Source organism: Polistes dominula, unplaced genomic scaffold, assembly GCF_049000335.1.
Source record: "Polistes dominula isolate Pdom_NZ unplaced genomic scaffold, Pdom_raw_medaka contig_16, whole genome shotgun sequence".
NCBI lineage: Eukaryota > Metazoa > Arthropoda > Insecta > Hymenoptera > Vespidae > Polistes > Polistes dominula.
In genome coordinates this window covers 883,520-904,876 of record NW_028301040.1, presented here as the reverse complement: position 1 = coordinate 904,876, position 21,357 = coordinate 883,520, and the positions used below count along the sequence as shown (strand labels likewise).

Genomic DNA, 21,357 nt, shown 5'->3' with positions numbered 1-21,357 from the left:
TCTTCACTCGCATCGTGCTTCGATAATTTTTTTGTTCTTCTATTTATTTATAACAATTTATTATTGTTTCACATCGTAATCACCACCTCTGCTTCTCCATCCACAATTAATTTCATTCACATTTTTTTTTTTTTTTTTTTAACAAATCGCAAAATATTCAATTCTTTCGCACGTTTCCTTTTTTCTTTTCTTCATTTTTTTTTTTTCATTAATTAGGCGAATCATACGTTATTTTTTTTTTTTATTATCTTGATGTAATTTTTGCTCCTTTTTTTTAATGAATTATTTTTCTCTTTTATTACTTATATTATTTTCCTTTTTTTTTTGGTATTTTTAATTCTTTCGACAAAAAAACAAAAAACACACGGATTCGTCACACTTCAAGTGAACATGACCTTGTGTTGGTCCTCGTTAACGATGTCTAATTAGCATCTCTCACTTTTTATCCCGTATTACAGTCTTTTTACCGATCTATTTACAGAGTCAACAGAGTTTAATCAAATCCACTACGGGTTTACGTCTTTTCCACTCGTTTCTATTCGTCCTTTTATTTTATTTTCTCTCTCTTTCTCTCTCTCTCTCTCTCTTTCTCTCTATCTCTCTCTTTCTCTTTCTTTTTCTCTCTATCTCTCTCTTTCTCTTTCTTTTTCTCTTTAACTTTCTGTTCGTTTTTCCACGGCTTACTTGCAATCCCTCCCTCAACCCCCCATAGAATTTAACTTCTATTTAAACGGAAGCATCGATAAATCACATCATCATTTTCTTTCGTTATCATTTTTTTTCTCCCCCTACTATTTGTTTGTTTATTATTATTATTATTATTATTATTATTATTATTATTATTATTATTATTCTTTATATTTATCGTAAAATTGCTAACGTAAGACCGCGGGGCTCCCTATTATTATTATAGCCAATCAAAAATTAATTTCATAACGTAACGTTTCATGGTTTTTTGTTTTGTTTTATTTTTTTTCTTTTTATTTTTATTATTCTCTTATTCGTTCGTTTTACTTTACTTTTATTGTATTATTTTGTCTTTTTTTAATTTATTTCAACAGTTTATATAATATAGTTGTATATATATATATATATATATAGATTAATAATATTTATTAAATATATCCAGATTTGGATTTATATTCCATTTTTTTTTGTTCGTAATAATAAAAATTTCAAATCATTTGTTTCCATATTCGACATTTTGTTCTTTTTTTTTTAGAGAATTTTGAGAGAAAAAAAATCATGCAATTTTCCTTCAGTAGAAAAAACGAACGTTCTTTCATAAAAATGTCGAAATTGAAATGATAATCGACACGAGGAAGAAAAAAGATTGGACGAACATTTGAAAAAATTAATAAATAAATGAAACATTGATGAAAAGATAAAAGAGAAAAAAAATATTCACATATAATATAAAAAAAAAATAAAAAAAAAGTGTTGAGCCCCGTTTACGTCGATCTTTCGCGCTAGACAAATTCTGAAGGTGTTTTCCAACATCCGGCGCAACAGGGTAGAGCACTCTTCAAGGTGTCCTTGAAGGCCTCACGAAAGTCACGGTTGAAGTAGGCGTAGATCAACGGATTTAGGGCACTGTTGAAATAACCTATCCAGAATAAAACTGATACCACGGTATCTGGACAGTAACAGGCCTCACCGCAAAGTGTCGTCGTTAAATACCTGAAACAAAGACACATTTTTATTTTTTTTTTATAATTTATTATCTATTCCTTCCAATCTATTTTGTAATCTAAAAATCACATTTTGTTTCAATAGTTATAAACACTTATAATATTATATTTGTTAACAATTTATATATCATTGTAAGATTCTTTGTAAAATACAACTCGTGTGAATGTATCACGTAAAACAAAAATTACATACATAAATAAAGTTATTATTAAAATTAATTATATATAATTAAAATAAAAATAATTTATTAATAATTAATATTATATATTTTTTTTTGTATTATATTTATTAATAAAAATAAAATTATTTTTAATAACACGAATAATAAGGTGGATTATATGGAATAAGAAAATATAATCATTCGTTTAATTATTATAGTAATTTAAATTGCATATTTTAATTTGCAGAGATATTGAAAATAATAATTCAACATTAAAAAAAATGAAATATAAAACAAAACAATTATAATATAAATAATTATTACGGAAATATTATTTATTTGTATAGGTGTGAACCAAATAATTTGATCAATAAGAAAAATGTAACTTTTTCGTTTTTCGATTTTAATTAAATTATTTTCTACGCGAACTTTTGTGATAAATTCAAATATATTGTATACTACAAATATTGTTTATTTTTTTGTTAAGATAATTTATAAGTGAAATATTGATTTATAAGATTTATTAACCGAAGAAAGTTTCATCATACACTGATCACAGAAAACTCAACTTAAAAGTATTATAAAAAAAAAAAAAAAAAAAGAAAAAGAAAAAAAGAAGAAAAGTATAGTAAGGATACTGAAGGATAATAAGTAGGCTCTTTGTATGCAAATTTACGCTACCCGCACTAAGATCCAAGATGGAAGAGATCTTCGTGTTCGTTCGTTCTTTCGTTCGATTATTTTCCCTTATATTTTTTTTTTATTTTTCTTTTTCTTTTTCCTCAATCTTTCTTTTTTTTAACCAAGAAAAACAGTTTTCTATGTGATTCCGCACGATATACCTCGTAACACGAGAACAAATTATTTGCATATATGAACATCCCCCCTCCCTTTTTTTTTACTTTTTTCCACACTTTTTTGCTTTTTTATACAATATTTCCAACTATCCAATGCATTTCAAATTTTCCATCCTTTTTTTTTTACTATTAATTTGAAAAAAAAAAAAAAAAAAAAAGAAAAATTATTTACGTGCCTTTGCGTCACCGTGACTGACGTTTAATCTCACAAATATACATTTATACTAACCAAACTAATGTAATTGGAAAATTCTTCTCCTGTGAAGAAAATTTTTCAACTCTTTTTATTTCACAATTCAATCAAAAATCCACCCTACCCTTTCCACCCCCCCCAACTACCCCCCCCAAAAAAATTCGTATAAATTAAACGCTTATATCCGAATTCCATTCATTGCAAATTAGAAAGAAGAAGACAAAAAAAAAAACAAACAAACAAACATCTCTGTTCAAAGAAAAATTATGAAAACATATAAATGAGAATAAAGTTTTCAAATTTAAGTTAAAACAAAATTAAAGTTAACACGATACGAAATAATAAAATAAATATAATACTATAATAAATATTAAATATATAAAAAATAGAAAAAAAATACTAAAATAATATATAATATTTAATATAGGGTAATTACAAATTACATATATATTATATATTAGTATTACATAGTATTATAATACTATATAATATATATTAGTATTATATTTCAGTAATTTTATTTATTATTATAATTAATTTAATTTAATAATTATAATTATTTTAGTAATTATATTTATATAAATATAATATATTATTAAAATATAATATAAATTTATATTATATATATAAATAAATAAATAAATAAATAAATAAATAAATATATATATATATATTAGATATTTATGTAGATATATTTAGATATTAGTAAAACTGTAAAAGGATTATTTACAACGAAGCCACAAAGTTTTGGTCGTTTATAGTAACATCGTTTCCCGTTGATGTTAATTAAAACGATGTCGAGTACGAACGAGACTAATTTGCGTCATACATTTTAGTAATACTACGAAAATGTTCACGAACAAGAGCATGTATAAATGTACAATGTAAGTATATTTATGTTTTGAATTTCGCGCCTAAATAACAGTGCACGTTAATTTATGTCCTAAATTCAATGTGTTTAGATTATTTTCACGGTCTCATTCGTTCCCTTTTTATTTCTAAAGAGAATTATTATACCTAATACGGTGTTCTTTTATTTTCGAATTAATTAACGAGTTTAGGAAATAAACGTTTTAGGAAAATTCGTTTAGAACCATTATATATATATATATATATATATAGAATAATTTAATGCTTCAATGATTTATTTTGTTAGTACGGTTTATTAAATTAAACAATTTCAACGTATTTATACTTGTCTTATCAATTGATTTATATAAACATGTATTTGTATATGTGTATTTGTGTATAGGTGTATGTAATGTATATATGTGTATTTATATGAAATGTCGAAAATAGAGTTAGAGTTCAGAACCATACAAAATTCAGGAAATTACTATCGAGCGAGAGTAACCTAACACGAACTCTATTTTCTATTCTATTTTTGATCGAACATTCAACGTTTCTGCTTTTCTACAAAGTATATACATTGATTTAATCTATGATAAAAGTTTGCCATTTATACGAGCTTTATTAAATATTTCGATGAATTAATTGAAACAATATTACATATGTATATGTTAGGATGTTATGGCTACGCGTTGCTGTGGCTTTGCTGTAAAATATTGATCTAATATAATTTTCAATTATTTCACGCAATCAAATTAATATTCAATAATAATTTCTTGGAATTCAAATTAAACATAAAACAACAAATTAAATTTTTTAAATATATATTATATAATATATAAATAATAACACAGAAAATACCACAATTAAAATGGAATACATTAAACAATAATACACACACACACACAAAAAACTATAGAAAAAGTAATGTTATGTCGTACATAAATTGAAATGATTGAATTGAAATATGACGTTATCTATTAAATATTTACACAACCTAAAGACCTAGATAACCTTTAAATAACAAATCTTTAAATTTGCAAAAAAAAAAAAAAAATAACAAAATAATTGCGATTAAAAATTATTCTATCTACTAAGTAGACAAAAAATCACACAAAATACAACAAAAAAAAGTTCATTAAATCGGTTCAGTAATTTCGAAGTTTATTGAAAACCAACCAGTATGATGCTGAGATTTTTATTTGTAAAAATAAACAACAACAACAAAATTACGTATGCATATTTATACTACGCGAATAATAAAAATGTTTTATTAAGAAAGAAAAGAAAAGACAAAAATTAAATAAATAAACTGAAGAAGAAGAAGAAGAAGAAGAAGAAGAAGAAGAAGAGTTTAGAAAAAAAAACACAGAAAAAAATAGAAAACAAAAAAAAAATATGTAAAGTAAAGTAGAAAACTAGAAAACTATTTCTCTCGGTGCCATCGTTTAGTCGAGCAAATAGTAGTTTCCGAGACGACTAGGAAGAGAAACCTTCCTCCGAGATATATCTCTGGATAAGCTCTTGGTAAACTTTAGCAAGGGGGATGCACTCGGGACGTTTGCATTAACAAAACATGAGCGAAACACCGAACCCAACTATGGCGAGCTTTTACAACCGTTCTGAGGTTCTCTCCCTAGTCCTAGGGGTAAAACTTTGAAATGATGATGAACGAATCAATGGGTTGGATAGATGGATTGGATGGATGGATGAATAAATGGATGGATGGGTACATGGATGGATGGATGGATGATCTTTACAGAGAACCTTCTATCTGTAATATCTGATTTTATTTACATTTTGATTTTTTTTTGTTTCTTTTTATAAAACGATATCAAAATGTAAATATATGTTATACATTGTCTCTCTTTTTTTTTTTTTACAGTAATATATTATAATATTGTTATTTATTTCAATATATATATATATTTATTACTGTATATATGTATATACTGTATATATACTCTCTATTACTGTATATATTATATACTGTATATATACTATATTACTGTGTATATATTATATATATTACTGTATATATTATATACTGTATATATACTATATTACTGTGTATATATTATATATATTACTGTATATATTATATACTGTATATATACTATATTACTGTGTATATATTATATATATTACTGTATATATTATATACTGTATATATATATATATATATAATATTATACAGTATACTATATAATATAACTGTATAATACTGTATAATACTATAAAATAACTATATAATAGATAAATAAATATATAAATAACATAAAATAAATATATAAATAAAATAATAATAGATATATAAATAACTATATAATAAATAAATACTATAAAATACTGTATAATACTGTATATATATATAAAAATTGTATCTTCAAAATTATCCCTCTAAATATAAAATTTAATTGAAATTTATTAACGTCGTTGTATAATTTAAAAAACAAACAAAAAAATATTTGAATCGTGTAATTAAAATTTGGTTCCTATTTTTTAAAAAATTACCAATTGCAAAGAAAAAAAAAAAAAAAAGAAAGCAACAAATAAAGAAAGGATTATTAAACGTCCTATGATACAATTGGTAAAAATAATTGAATTTGATCGTATTTGAAAAATAATAATAATATGTTGAAGATAATTATTACAAACAAACAAACAAAAAGAAGAAAATCCTACCAAAGGAAAAATGGCAGCCAGCATAGTAGGAACGCACCCATGATGATACCAAGGGTCCTCGCTGCTTTGTGCTCGGCTCTCCAACTTTTACTTTGTTGTCTTATTGAGGTACCTAAAAAAAACAAACAAAACAAGAAAAACAATCATTCATATTAGAATAAACAATTATTTTCACAAATTGTTTCAATTGATAAATAATTTCATTGTGAACAAATGATATTTCAAGTAAAATACATCATTGTCTGTGATTTATACGAACGGGACAAAAATAATTATTATTTTTTACGATGAGAATAGAAAATAAAAAAAAAAAAAAAACAAAATCTATGCAGGAATAGAACAAAAAAATATATATGTTGCAATTGAATAGTTTTTCTGTTGAATAATAATAACAACGGGTTAAGAAGGTAGTACACATGGAAAAGAAAAGAAAAAAAAACAAGAAAAAAAATTATAAAAAAGAAAAAAAGGTAATATATATTATATCGTAGTAGTGTGGTGAATATCTGTGAAAAATAAAATGAACGTTATCGATGATAACTGTTAAAGAAAATGAAGCATGTATACATTTATATATGGCGGATCAGTAAAGTCTTCACGATATTACATGTATATATATATATATATATATATATATATATATATATATATATATTATTATATGTTATTATACTTATATACTTTGATCTTCGAATAAACGGAAAAGGAAAAAAAAAAAGAAGGCTCATGGTCGATCGTGAAAAATGATCTAGAAAATGATCGTGAATAGAAAGAGAAGGAAGATTGGCTAGGGGTAAAAGATACGAAGATAGTAAAAGGGTTGGAGGAATAAACGAGGGTGTTTCTCTTTCATGAAAATGTCGCCTTTCTTTGGAATTCTATGAGAAAAAGGAGAAAAAGAAGAAAATGAAGCTATTCTTTGTTCCTTTTGTCAAAAGGCACTTGTACTTATGATCTTTTTCTTGCCCCCTTTTGAAAAAATCATTATGCAAAATCTATGACATAACATTTCAAAATATTTCATCTCTGTATTTTAAATTATATATATATATATATATATATATATATATATATATATATATATATATATATATATATATATATATATATATATATATATATATATATATACTGGTCTTTTGATATTTTTTTTTTATAAAATAATTATTTAAAGAAGATAGAATAATGTAAGAAGAAATAGCGTATGTGTATGCGTATGAGATTGATAAAAATGAAGAATAATCGAATATTTATTAACGGTAATAAATATTAAAATAAAAACAGAAAAATATATAATAAATAGTAATCAGTAATAAGTAATAATATAATATATATTAAATAGTAAGAAGTAATAAGTAATAATATAATATATATTAAATAGTAAGAAGTATTAAGTAATAATATAATATATAATAAATAGTAATAAGTATCGTTTATTATTAATATTAAAAAAAAAAAAAAAACAACGAATAAAATTAAGTACAACAAGAAAGATTTATGATTTTACCGATGATAATTTAAAATACTGATTGATCAGAAAAATATTAATTAATAATAAAAGAAAAAAAAATAGAGAATAAGAATGATAATGAGAGAGAGAGAGAGAGAGAGAGAGAGAGAGAAAATAATATGAGTGTATATTTTCTTTTTAGAATATTTGAATTGTCCTATTATTTATCTTACTAAATCTTTCATTAATTCATTCAAGACATAATGAATGGTTTATCAAACAGAGAATACAAAGAGTATATAAGTAAAAACTCACACAGCATCACTTTAATCTCTCTCTCTCTCTCTCTCTCTCTCTCTCTTTCTCATTCTCTCTTGTATTCTCGTCGAGTTTTAGCAGCGTTTCGAGATATCGAGCGAACAACCAGCAAGAGAACGAGAGTTTCCCGGGGTGTTCCCATTGGAGCTGGCTGGTATAGCGTTCACTGACCTACCCTACTCTTTTCTCTTTTCCTCTCTTTCTCTCTCTCTCTCTCTATATATATATATGTGTATACATCTTTCTTCTCTTTTTTATTTTCCTCTTATTTTTACTTTTTTTCTCCTCTTTTCACGGTGGAAACCAAGATCGAGACTTTCTAAGACTAGCCCGTTTCTTTTTTGTCCCTTTTCACTACGACCATTTTTCTTTCTTTCTTTCTTTCTCTTTTTTTCCCACCTTTCTCCTCTTTCCCTTTTTCTACCCTTACTTCTTTTCCAATCTTTCGTTCACCTCTCGCCATACCAACCTTACGGATGAACTTACTCTAACCTACCACGACTACGAGTTTTAAATCAAGTTTTCTTCTCGATAACGAGAAATAGTAGTAATAATAGTAGTAGTAGTAGTAGTAGTAGTAGTAGTAGTAGTAATAGAAGTAGTAGTAACAGAAGTAGTAGTAATAGAAATGCTATAGATGCAGTATAATTGTAGTAGTAGTAATAAAAATAGTAGAAGTAGTAATAATAATAGTACTAATAGTTGTAGTAACAATAGTACCAGTAAATGTAGCAACAATAATAGTACTAATAGTAGTAGTAACAGTAGTAGCAGTAATAGTAGTGTAGTAGAAGTAGTAGTAATAGTATTGTAGTATTAGTAGTAGTAATAATAGCAGTAACAGAAATAATAATATTAGTATTAGTAGTAGTAATAATAGCAGTAGTAGTAATAAGACAAATTGTATTGTTAATAAAAATCAGAATATGTTTAGAATATTAGATAGACGCGAAACTATATTGTTTGTCAAACTTATATTTATTTATTTTTTTATTTATTATATCTTGAATTGCGTAATTAACGAAAAGGAATGTTTGTGAGACGTTTTAATGAATGGTTACAGTTCATTCGATGTATTTAATCTCTCGTTGCTGTTTGTCGTTTTTGTTATATTTTGTATTAAAATGAAATATTAATTAGAAAATAAATTTCATCGAAATTTATGATAAATATTAATAATAATAATAATAATAATAATAATACTGAACGATATTAATTATTGTCAAATATATCATTTATTTAATAACAATAATTAATATTATACGTAAGCGATTCATTGCATGTCATCATACCATTTATTGAATTTAATTTAATTACATATTAGATTGTATATTTGCATATTACGTTGTAAAATATATTAAATAAATTGAGAGAGAAAAAAAAACAAGAACAAGTCAAAATAAACGTGGATGGTTTTTCGAGTGGCATTGCATTTATTTATTTATTGATTTATTTTCTTTTGGTTTTAGTTTTGTTTTTAAATCGGAGAGCAAAAAAAGACAAACAAACAAACAAACAAATCGAACTTTTGAAAAAATAGTAAAAGAAAAACGGATACGTAAAAAAGGGCTGGTGAACACGATTGACGTTGAATTTTTAAAAACGTTTCGTTGGCGTTTCACTGGCATTTAAAGAGAGCGGAAGTATTAAAGCTCTTCCGGCCTATATCATTCCCATCCCTTTTTTTTTCATTTTTTTTTCTTTTTTCTTCCCTTGACATCATTTCCGCTAGTTCTTGAGGAGATTGTCGAATATTCTTGAAATTGAATAAAAATCTTGAGAGTTTCTTTTTTCGGATTTATTTATTTCTTTTTTCTTTTATTATTTTTTATTTTTTTATTTTTTTTTTTTCATTAATATCATCGAGAACCAGGTACGCTGAATTTTCAATATCCAACGTTGCAAAAATAAAGAAATCAAAATATAACATAGGTTAATATTTTCAAATATTTTCAATCACGTGTGTGTTACTCTTTATTCGTTTTATTTTTTATTAAAAAACATTTCTTTTCTTTTTTTTTCATTCCTTTTTACGAGATGTAGAAAAATATATTTTTATCGAACATGTTTATCGTATTAAAAAAAAAGAAAAAAAAAACATAATATCAGTAAAAACGAAATATATAATGATGCATTATTATTAATTTGCGTTTAAAACAACAAATGTAACTTTAATAACAATATTAATAATAATAAATAAAACTATCCCATAAAAATTCGATACAAGTTGTTTTTCAAATTAAATCTCTCATCGTACAAATTACAAATTACGTATCATTACTTTCCGACAAACAACAACGTAAAATAAGTATAATCATTAAAAAAAAAAAAAAACCAAATTCTCAACATGATCTCACTCCTCTCTCTTCTCATTCCCCATCTTCCCCATTCTTTCCTTTAAACTTTCTAAGAAAAAAAAGAACAAAATTGAAATCCATTAAAATCACGTACTCCTTCCGAACCTTCAAAAAAAAAAAAAAAAAAAAAAAATAAAAAAATAAAAAAATAAAAAAACCTTCGTATAATTTCGCATATGACGGAATAACAACGTCGTATATAATTATTTAATATAATAGCAAAGAAAATCGGTATGTAACACCATGGTTTATAATACCTCAGGGCGAATTGATTTCGTAATGCGGTAGGGAGCTCGTGAAACGCGATTAAAGGCCGATAAACACGGTAGGATACAATAGTTAAAGTTCTGCACGTGTGAACATGGTTTGTTAACCTAGTAAGTGTGTTCATAAACCTATACATACATACATACATCCATACATATTTACGTATAACTACACTGTTACATTTATTCGCATACATGCTAACAAGAAAGTTGTTAAACGCACAAATATACATATCACAAACACACACACACATACACAAACACTTACACGTATACGTACATACACGTAACGTATACATACGTTCATATGTATCATCATGAACGTATGTGTGTGTATATGACGTATCGTTCGCGTAAACGCAATGATAGAATAACCTGATCAACCGAGACAGAAATCAATTTGCAGATAACATTCTACAAAGAGAGAAAGAGAGAGAGAGAGAGACAGACAGACAGACAGAGCCAAACAAGTGTGATACAGAGAGAGAGAGAGAGAGAGAGAATGTGTGTCTATGTTAATAACATTTTAAGTAATTATACAATCATGTTATACAAACACAATTTTACGTGCTAAGTTAAACATTGATTTTAATAATGTCCACTTTAGTTACCATCTATATCTCTTGAGAGAAAATTATCAAACGATATTATTACAGACTATTATTATTGTTTAGTTATTGTTAATAACCATTTCATGATCGTAATATATCGTTTATTGATTTATTTCAAGATTATAGGTACTATAATAATAATAATAATAATAATAATAATTAGATAAATTGTTTCAAGAATAAGCAAATTTAAAGGGTTATTTTATTATTTGTTACGAAATATCTTGGGGCAAATAAAAAAAAAGGTTGATCAGAAATTTTATATTTATTCTCTCGAAATTCTATGGAAAAAGATTAAAAAAAGAAAAAGAAACAAATAAATAAATAAAAAAATGAAAAACAACGACAAATATTTTAACTTTGTTACATTTTTTTTAGGGGGTATTTTTATTTTTAATTCGAAATTAAACCAATGGAATAATTATATTACTTAATTATATTATTAAGTATACTTTATTATCTGAATTTTGATTAGAGTTTAGGATTGAAAAAAAAATAATAAATAATTTTACGATAAACAATTACATATATATGTATGAATTCTTATTGATCATTAAAAAAAAAAAAAAAAAAAAAAATTCTTCGATGTCGTTGTATTAATTAATTCTCTCTCTCTCTCTCTCTCTCTCTCTCTCTTTCATTTTCTTTCGTCCTCCTTTTTTTTTCTAAACATATAAATTTAATAGTTTTAATATCGCGAGCATCGAAAAAAAAAAGGGAGATAAAAGTTTTTAATCGTACGCCATATATTTCCCGTTCATCGGATGCAATTTGCACAGGTGCATTTTTTATTCACCCATTTCACTCTTTAAGTAAAAACTTCGATGCGTTCTAAGGAAAAAAAAAAAAAAAAAAAAAAAATAATAAAAAGAGGAATAAAGAAGAAGAAGAAGAAGAAGAAGAAGAAGAAGAAAAAAAAAAAGAAAAAGCAAAGTTCGTGAAAAACGTTCGATTGGAAAAGTGTGTTAAACTTTTGTAAAGAAAAATCTTCGAGAAAGAGGATGATGATAAGAAAAAAAAAAAAAAAAAAAAGAAATAAGACAAAATCAAAGAATGAAGTATAAGAAAAAGATAGATAGTTAGATACATAGATAGATATATTTATATTGAGAGAGAGAGAGAGAGAGAGAGAAATAGAGAGAGAGATAGATAGATAGATAGAATAAAAAGATTTATACATTTTCGAATGAAACGTACAAAAAAGTTAGATAACACTTTTCTTATTTTACTTGTTCTCTCTTTCTCTCTTTCTTTCTTTCTTTCTTTCTTTCTTTCTTCTCCCTACTTTGAGTATTCTCACTGGAATTTCATCCTACCAAATGAGATAACTTATTATCCGATCGAATGTCAGAAAACATGATGGCTTGAGATTAACGTCGGTTAAAACCACGAAGATCAACTTTCTACGAGGTCGTCTCGTAATCGTTCGTTCTGGAAAAGTAATGCAATCTTTTTTTTCTTTTTTCTTTTTTCTTTTTTATTTTATTTTTATTTTTTTTTTTTTTTAATAAAGATTCCCGCTACTGTAATTTAAACGACGAAAGTGGTGTTGTTGTTACTGAAAGTGTGATCAGTATGATTTAATACAAAAAAATATAAAATAAAATAAAATAAAATAAAAATAGAAAAAAAATACGCACACACACACACACAATATTCGTAATAGAAAGCGGAAAAAAAAGAAGAGGAGAGAAAAAAGATAATTTTAAACAATAATTAATAAAGAACGTAAAAAAATTGTCTTTTTTTAACGTAGCTAATAATAATAATTATAATAATAACCGCTTATAACTGTTTTAAAGTGAATAAGTGCGTGATGTACTTAAATTTTCTAAACGACATCAGAAGGCCGACCCAAACACACTGACCGATTTCAATCATCATTTTCAAGGATGATTAATTCATTTATCGTTTCATTTTTATTTCATTCAACGTTTTGTAAAATAAAAATCATTTATTTCCTTTTTTTAAATACAATTTCTATCGTATATATATATATATATATATATATAATCGATCGAATATTATTCTATATAAAATAAAAAAATAAAAATAAAAACAAAACGAAACAAACAAAAAATAAATCCCAATTAACTTTGGTTTTGTGTTTTATACACAATTTTTAATTATAAATTCGTCTGTGTTTTTACATATTTATTTGTTTTTTTCTCTACTACGTATAAAAGGGTTAAATAAAAAGTTTCGAATGTAGCATGAGAAGGGTTGAAAAGTTTCGTGGCTACAATAATAGAAGTTGTGTGTAAATTTTCGTCATTATTATTTTTTTTTTTTCTGTAAAAAGTTAACTCAAGATTATTTTCATAATACTTGCATATATATATATATATATATATATATATATATATATGTACTGTATTTATTACGTACGAAGAAGGGTTGGAAAGATTCTAGCGTGTGTGAGGAATTATAATAGAATGAGAAGTTACAATGTTATGCTTAACAGAAGTTAAGAAGGATTTCAAGGTTTCCTTTGAATGAATATAACTTAAAGGAAGACTTTAAAATACATATTACTGTATAATACACCCTTGTATCTTACAGATTTGTTTCATAAAATACCATACACAAAATAATAATAATAATACTTAATTTAACGTTTAACAAATATATCCATCATTGAGATATCAAAATACATAAAATGTTAAAATACTTTTAAGTATTCAACGTTAAATCTTCGATTAAATCATTTCAAGATAAATTCCAAGAAATTCAATCAAATAGGAGATTAATCAATATAATATTAACTTATAATATATTATTATTATAATAAATTATTCTACAAAATGGAGAAAGAGAAAGTACATTATAAATCATTTCAATAAGAATCAAAATACAAAATGATATTAATATTATAAAATTATAAAATGTATTCTTATTGTTGTTGTTCTTGTTTTTTTTTCATTTTTATAATTCGCAAAGAAATGTAAGGAAAGAAGAAGAAGAAGAAGAAGAGAAATAAATAAAAGAAAATAAGTCAATTACATTCATGAAATGTAATAATACAGTTGGTACCTTAATGATAAGGTTCCTCCTTCCCCTCTCCCTCCCCCTCTCCCTCCCCCTCTCCCTCCCCCTCTCCCTCGCCCACCCTCTTGTTCCTTTTCACTGAATTGAAACTGTAGATCAGTATGTAGGATGCATATTCGTGGTGAAACTTTCATGCAATATGCGATTGCCAAATGCCAAGTTCGCATGATGCAACTTTTAAATCTACTTCTTTATTACTCTTTCTAGTTTGGCCGATCTCCATTATAAACATTTGGATGTATCCATTTAATTTATTGTTAAATACATATCTATATATATACATATATCATTTATATGTTCATATAAATATATATGAAATATATATATTTTATAATATATTTCATAATATATTTTTATATTTTAATACCAAATAATAATAATAATAATATATATATATATATATTATATATTATTATATTTTAATATATTTTTAAATAAATTTTTTATTATAAATATTTTTAACTATATTTTATAATATATTTTATAATATAAAAATATATATATATATAAATGTAAAATAAATATATATAGGTAAAAATTGAATAATATATAAGTTATATATAATATATATAAAATAACACTTAACGTAATAATACTTAATAAATACATTAATAAAACTTCATTATAATATTTAATTATTATCGTATAATAATGATAACACAATCGCAATATAATATAAATAAACTTTGATAATATATAAAATGTCATATTTGTAATTAAAAATGTCGATTGAATAAAAAATACAAATTATAATTGTAATTATAAATTTGAACAAAAGAAAAAGAAAAAAAAACAAGAAAAAATGATAATTTATTAAATATTAATTTTTATTATGCATAATCGTTACTTTAGAATTATACTTGAAATTGAAAGAGTACTGGTTATAGAGATAAATGAAAATAAAAAAAAAAAAAGATGAAAGATCGTTTTTTGCCTAGTTTCGATTTAATTCACGTCTTTCAACTATCCTTCGTTAAACTTCAACGTTTACACGTGGAATCACGATAGAAAGTCGTAAAGTTTTTAGTAAGTGGATGGTAAGGTGGTAGTACGATCTAACCAAAGTATATTTCAAGCTTATCTCACACTGACTTAATATTTCATGTCACGAGTATTACACAGACCGTTCGCTTTTCGTTTAAGGCAATAATTCATAAAGAAAATTTACTACCTATTACACATTTTCCTTAGTGTAAACGAAACTTTCGAAATTTACTAAATGAAATCCTTCTATACGACGACGAGAGATAATAAAGAGAGAGAGAGGAAGTAAAAAGTTTCAATCGATAAATGTTCTATAGAAGAAACATTATTTTATATTTATTTTGTACATAACTTTTTTTTCTTCCCCCTCCTTGAGAAAATTTGTCGAACAAACCATATTCCTCTGTTCTGAATCATTTTTTTTCTTTTTTTTTTGAAATATTATTACAACAAATTGTACAGTTAAATTCTAGTAGTTAATTAATTCAAACAAATTTTCTCAAAGGAAACAAAATATGTACTATATATTTTACTACGATTTACTCCTATTCTTAAATTTGTGAAAATTCATAATTAAGTTTAATATTAAAAATACAATAAATATAATTATAAATATAATATTAAAAATATAATAAATATAATTATAAATATAATTATAAATATAATAAATACAATTATAAATATAATTATAAATATAGTTATAAATATAATAAATATAATTATAAATATAATTATAAATATAGTTATAAATATAATAAATATAATTATAAATATAATATTAAAAATATAATAAATATAATTATAAATATAATAAATACCATTATAAATATAATAATTATAATTATAAATATAATATTAAAAATATTATAAATATAATAATTATAATTATAAATATAATATTAAAAATATTATAAATATTATATTAAAAATATAATAAATATAATTTTATAAATATAATAATAAATATACTAAAATATTAAACACATATAAAATTTATAATATAATATACTATATATAATATAATAAACCATTCAAACCAACAAACTATAAATGTTTATAGGTAAAACATTTTTCACCTCATGTATACAATAAATAATATAACGTAATATCACATAAGCTTTTTTCTACGTTCTCCCTCCCTATCTTTTTCCTTTGGTGAGAGTTGATTAAAAACTGTAAACTCACCATTCTCAAGGTTCAATTCTGCAGCTGAGGCGCAAGACTGTGTTCTCGTTCTTCCAAAATCTACGACGTTGCTCGGTGGTAACAAAAGTTGATTCGATGCTCTAGAATGATTTCTCGACGTAGACATACGATGCAAATGTATATTGTTTAATATAGTATTACTTGATGCACGACTTAATGCTTCTCTTTGTCTAATTGCCTCTTTATATATCTTAAAATACATCACGATCATCACTAAACCAGGAATCCAGAAGGAGACTGATGAACTTATTAAAGCGTACAGCCGATTCACAGCAAACGAGCACACCTAACGATTACAATTCACTTTTGTTTTTTTTGTTTTCCCCCTTTCTTTTTCTATCCATATATATTAAATATATATATATATCCTCGATTAAAAATAAAAATAATAATATTCTTACTTTCAATTTAGAATAACGATTTGTCTAACATACAGATCTATATGTTTCAAATTTTTAATAATAAAATCATTATTATTTTAATTATTAATTTTTTGTTTCTTCTCTCACACGATCAACAATTGCAAATATAATTTCACAAATTAATTATTAAAAATTTAATAAAGAAGAAAAAAAGACTTTAACCCTTTGGCTGTTACATTTGACGTATCAGTACGTCATGGATTTGTTTGGGCAAAGATGCACATGAAATTCTGATACGTTTCAATATATTACAAAGTAATGTGTGTGAGTAATTTTTATATTATTATAATTAATTATTATAATATTTAATATTTTATTTAATATTGTATTTTATATTGTATTTAATAGTATAATTTAAATTATTATTATATTTAGTATTGTATTTAATATTGTATTTAATAATGTATTTAATAGTAATTTAAATTATTATAATATTTAGTATTGTATTTAATATTGTATTTAATATTGCATTTAATATTATATTTGTAATTTGTATTTAATTTTGTATTTAATATTATATTTAGTATTGTATTTTATATAGTATTTAATAGTAATTCAAATTAATATAATATTTAGTATTGTATTTAATAATAATTTACATTATTATTATATTTCTCAAAGTAATTTTCAAATAAATGTATTTCCAAAGGGTTAAATCGGAAATTGATCTGTTTTTTTAGTTTATTTTATTTTTATTATTAAAACCAACCTAATAGAGACAAAAAAAAAGCGATAAGATCGAGGTAGTAAATTTTTCTTTCGGGATTAATTGATATATCGTTTGAAATCATTTTGTCAAGGATCAATTCATTAGATAGAAAAGTAAAGAAAAATTGAAGAGAAATTTAAGAGAGAAATTTAGAGAGAGTGAGAGAGAGAGAGAAAAAGAGAAAATTTTCATTCTGATGAAAATAAAAGAATGAGAAGAATGAAGGAGTAGGACGTTAATGATCATCGTTGAAAAGTGAGGCCAAGGAAGGAGAGGACGCATTTTAAAGGGAAAGTTCAAAATTACATATAGGAATGAGTTTATTCGTGTGGCACCTTGCTTTATGCACTACTATAATGTATTTATACTTCGAAATTTCTCACTTAAGTCAAGGCTACGACTTTTCTTAACGTTTCAAAACCGCAACTAATGAAATCCCTCGTTAAAATACGAATTATACATTACACCATAAAATAAAACCAAAAAAAAACAAAAAAAAACAAAAAAAGAATAATAATCGCGTGTATATGTTGGCAATCATTTTTCAATTAGTTTCCAAAATAATAATAATAATAATAATAATAATGATGATAATAATAATTGTGAGTAGACCTAACTATATCTTTTTTTTTTTTTTTTTATAAATTATGCAAATTAAAAAATGAAGACAATTAAGAACAAACGAGAAATTAAATTGATAAGTTAATTATTTGTAAATTTATTATTTAACTCAGAAATAAAATAAAAAAAAAAACATTATACAAGAAAACGAGTTGAAGAAATGTTTAATAAAACATCGGGTGTTCTTCTTTATCTCTTTGAAATAAATAAAATATAAATATTTTATCGATGTATAATATAATATAATAATTAAATCAAAATATAATTTTTTTTAAATATAAATACTTTTTATTTACAATTATCAATTTACCTAACTCGATCTTATCATTTTTAGAAAAATTTCAAATCACAATTATTATTTAATATTATAATATTATAATAATTATTGTATTAATATATTATTATTAATTATTATAATTACTATTATTATTATATAATCATATATATATAATATTAAAATATAATAATTAATAAATTAAATTACACAATAATGCATATATATAATATTATATAATTAATAATATAATATATAAAAAGAAAAGAAAAAAAAAGAAAAGAGGGAAAATTCATAACAACCTGAGGATTATCTCGAAGATACTTGAGATGTTTTTCAGTAGAATACCATCCCATAAAAATAGGAATAAAGCTGATAAAAGCTGGCAATGTCCAAGCACTTGCTAACATACACGTAACAGTGATTCTTCTCATAATGGCGGGATACTCTAATGGTCTTACAATGGCATAATATCTGTCAACACTGATACAACACAGATGTAAGATAGATGCCGTGGAAAAATATACGTCCATTGAATTCCATACGTCACACATGATACGACCAAAGATCCAATGTCCGTATAATTCGACGGATGCATTGAAACTCATTGCACAAACTGCTACTAAAAAATCAGCAGCAGCCAAACTTACGACGTATCTGTTAGTTGGTACGCGTAATTTACGATGTCTTCTAACACTTGCTACGACTATTGCATTACCAATAAGTGCTGTCAATATTATACTTATTATTATTACACCTTTCAATATGGTTAAATAAATGTTTCTATCATAACTCGTCGTAGTAGTGTTATTGGTAGTTGTATTGCTAGCAGTAGTCGTCGTTTCTTCCTTCTCTTCTTTTTCCTTACCAACAACAACGCTGACATCTTCTAATATGACACTTCTAATCGTTGATTCTATTACATCCACTAAATCAAATCTTGATATTACTTTCGTATTATTTCCAATGTATCCTTCTATGTCCTCGTCATCCGAACTTTCACTAATTTCCATTACAATCTTTTTCACTATTTGATAACTTCATTATTTCATTGTTTTTATTTTATTTTATTTTATTTTATTTTATTTATTTTTCTTTTTTTTTTTTTAATCAATTAACGATTAGTACTTATTATAACACGTAACACAACGAACTAAATTGTTCAAATTGTTATTTTATAATCGTACAATTGTAGAGCTTTAATCTAATGAATTTAATTACGTTCAATTATTATACAATTGTCGATTATTTATTATAAAGATTATTTTGAAAAATTATTATTATTATTATTATATGTATATATGAAATTATTTAAGAAGAGAGGGTGAATGTGGACCTTTCAATGAGTATTCTTTAATTATTAATATTTTTTATTAAAAATAGCACGAAAAATATGATAGTTTAATATTTACATGTATAAATGTATGTATGTATAATGTCGAAGGATATTTTTGAAAATGGTTGTATCTGAAGTCGTAGGATTTTGTAAATGTTAAAAAGACACCTTAGATATAACGAGAATCGTTAGATAGGAAGCACGCTTGTGTTTCGATGGAACCACGACAAAAAGACTAAAGAAAGTGAGAGAGAGCTTGATGATCGTCGAGGGTGTGATTATCGTGTAAAAGAGATAGACATGTACATACATATACCTATGTATGTATATATAATATATATTACAAACGTACAAAAAGATATATATATATATACACAGATAGATAGAGAGATAGATAGATAGATAGAAATGTAATGAGAAAAAATAGAGAAAGAGAAAAAAATTAAAAAAAAAAAAATGAGATAGAAAGAAAGAAAGAAAAGAAAAAAAAATTATAAAAAGATAGGGGTGTATGAAATGAGAATAATAATAGAAAAGGGAGAGGGGTAAATTAAAAAAGTAAAAATTAAAAAAAAAAAAAAAGAAAAAGAAGAAATATAAAAAATATATTACAACTATAAGAAAAGAAAAAGAAATTAAATGTTCTATATACATATATATATATATATATATATTTATATTCTATATTATATTTCATATATAATGCAATATTATGCATATGTTATGCATACTATGCAATACTATGCAAATATTCTATATTATATTTTCGAATATTCTATATATATATATATATATATTATAATGTATAATATTTGTTATATATTTTGTATTAATATGTATATTACATAATAATAACATAATTATGTTATATATTATAATAGTATAATATATATAATGTATAATAATATAATAATAATATAAATGTATATATTGTATATATATATATATATAGAATATTCTGAAATGTTCTATGTATATAATATAATGTTCTATGTATATATGCTATTTTATATTAATTCTAAAGTTTTGTCATACAATGATATTACTCAGTTTTGACTTTTAAATTTTACGTTTTACACGATCTTTCAGTTATTTCTCTTTCTCTCTCTCTCTCTCTCTCTCTCTCTCTCTCTCACTCATGCATACACAGATACACACATACACTTACTCTTTATTTTTATCTAACTATGTTTTCATATTTGTTTATATTTTTTTTATATTCTATCTATTCCAACTCATATTTTTCCGTTCACTGATACTAATACACGTTTTACGTACGTGCTATCTATAAGATTTACTCATACAGATAAACAAATGAA

The 21,357-nt window shown here is 23.9% G+C and overlaps 2 protein-coding genes across 2 annotated transcripts in view; both read right to left on the bottom strand.

Moving 5' to 3' along the window:
* Nucleotides 1–310: 310 nt before the first annotated feature.
* The window catches only part of LOC107067219 (octopamine receptor beta-2R), a 30,095-nt gene continuing 9,048 nt past the window's right edge, over nucleotides 311–21,357 (bottom strand). Inside the window, exons 2-5 of the mRNA XM_089174581.1 lie at nucleotides 19,005–19,906; nucleotides 16,656–16,962; nucleotides 6,437–6,548; nucleotides 311–1,680 (exon numbers count right to left, since the gene is read on the bottom strand). Of these exons, the coding sequence (XP_089030707.1) occupies nucleotides 1,470–1,680; nucleotides 6,437–6,548; nucleotides 16,656–16,962; nucleotides 19,005–19,715 (1,341 nt within the window). The 5' untranslated portion in view covers nucleotides 19,716–19,906 and the 3' untranslated portion in view covers nucleotides 311–1,469. The remainder of the gene's footprint in view (nucleotides 1,681–6,436; nucleotides 6,549–16,655; nucleotides 16,963–19,004; nucleotides 19,907–21,357) is intronic.
* The window catches only part of LOC149031776 (octopamine receptor beta-3R-like), an 87,567-nt gene continuing 67,756 nt past the window's right edge, over nucleotides 1,547–21,357 (bottom strand). The window contains exon 4 of the mRNA XM_089174583.1: nucleotides 1,547–1,680. Coding sequence (XP_089030709.1) covers nucleotides 1,673–1,680 — 8 coding nt within the window. The 3' untranslated portion in view covers nucleotides 1,547–1,672. The remainder of the gene's footprint in view (nucleotides 1,681–21,357) is intronic.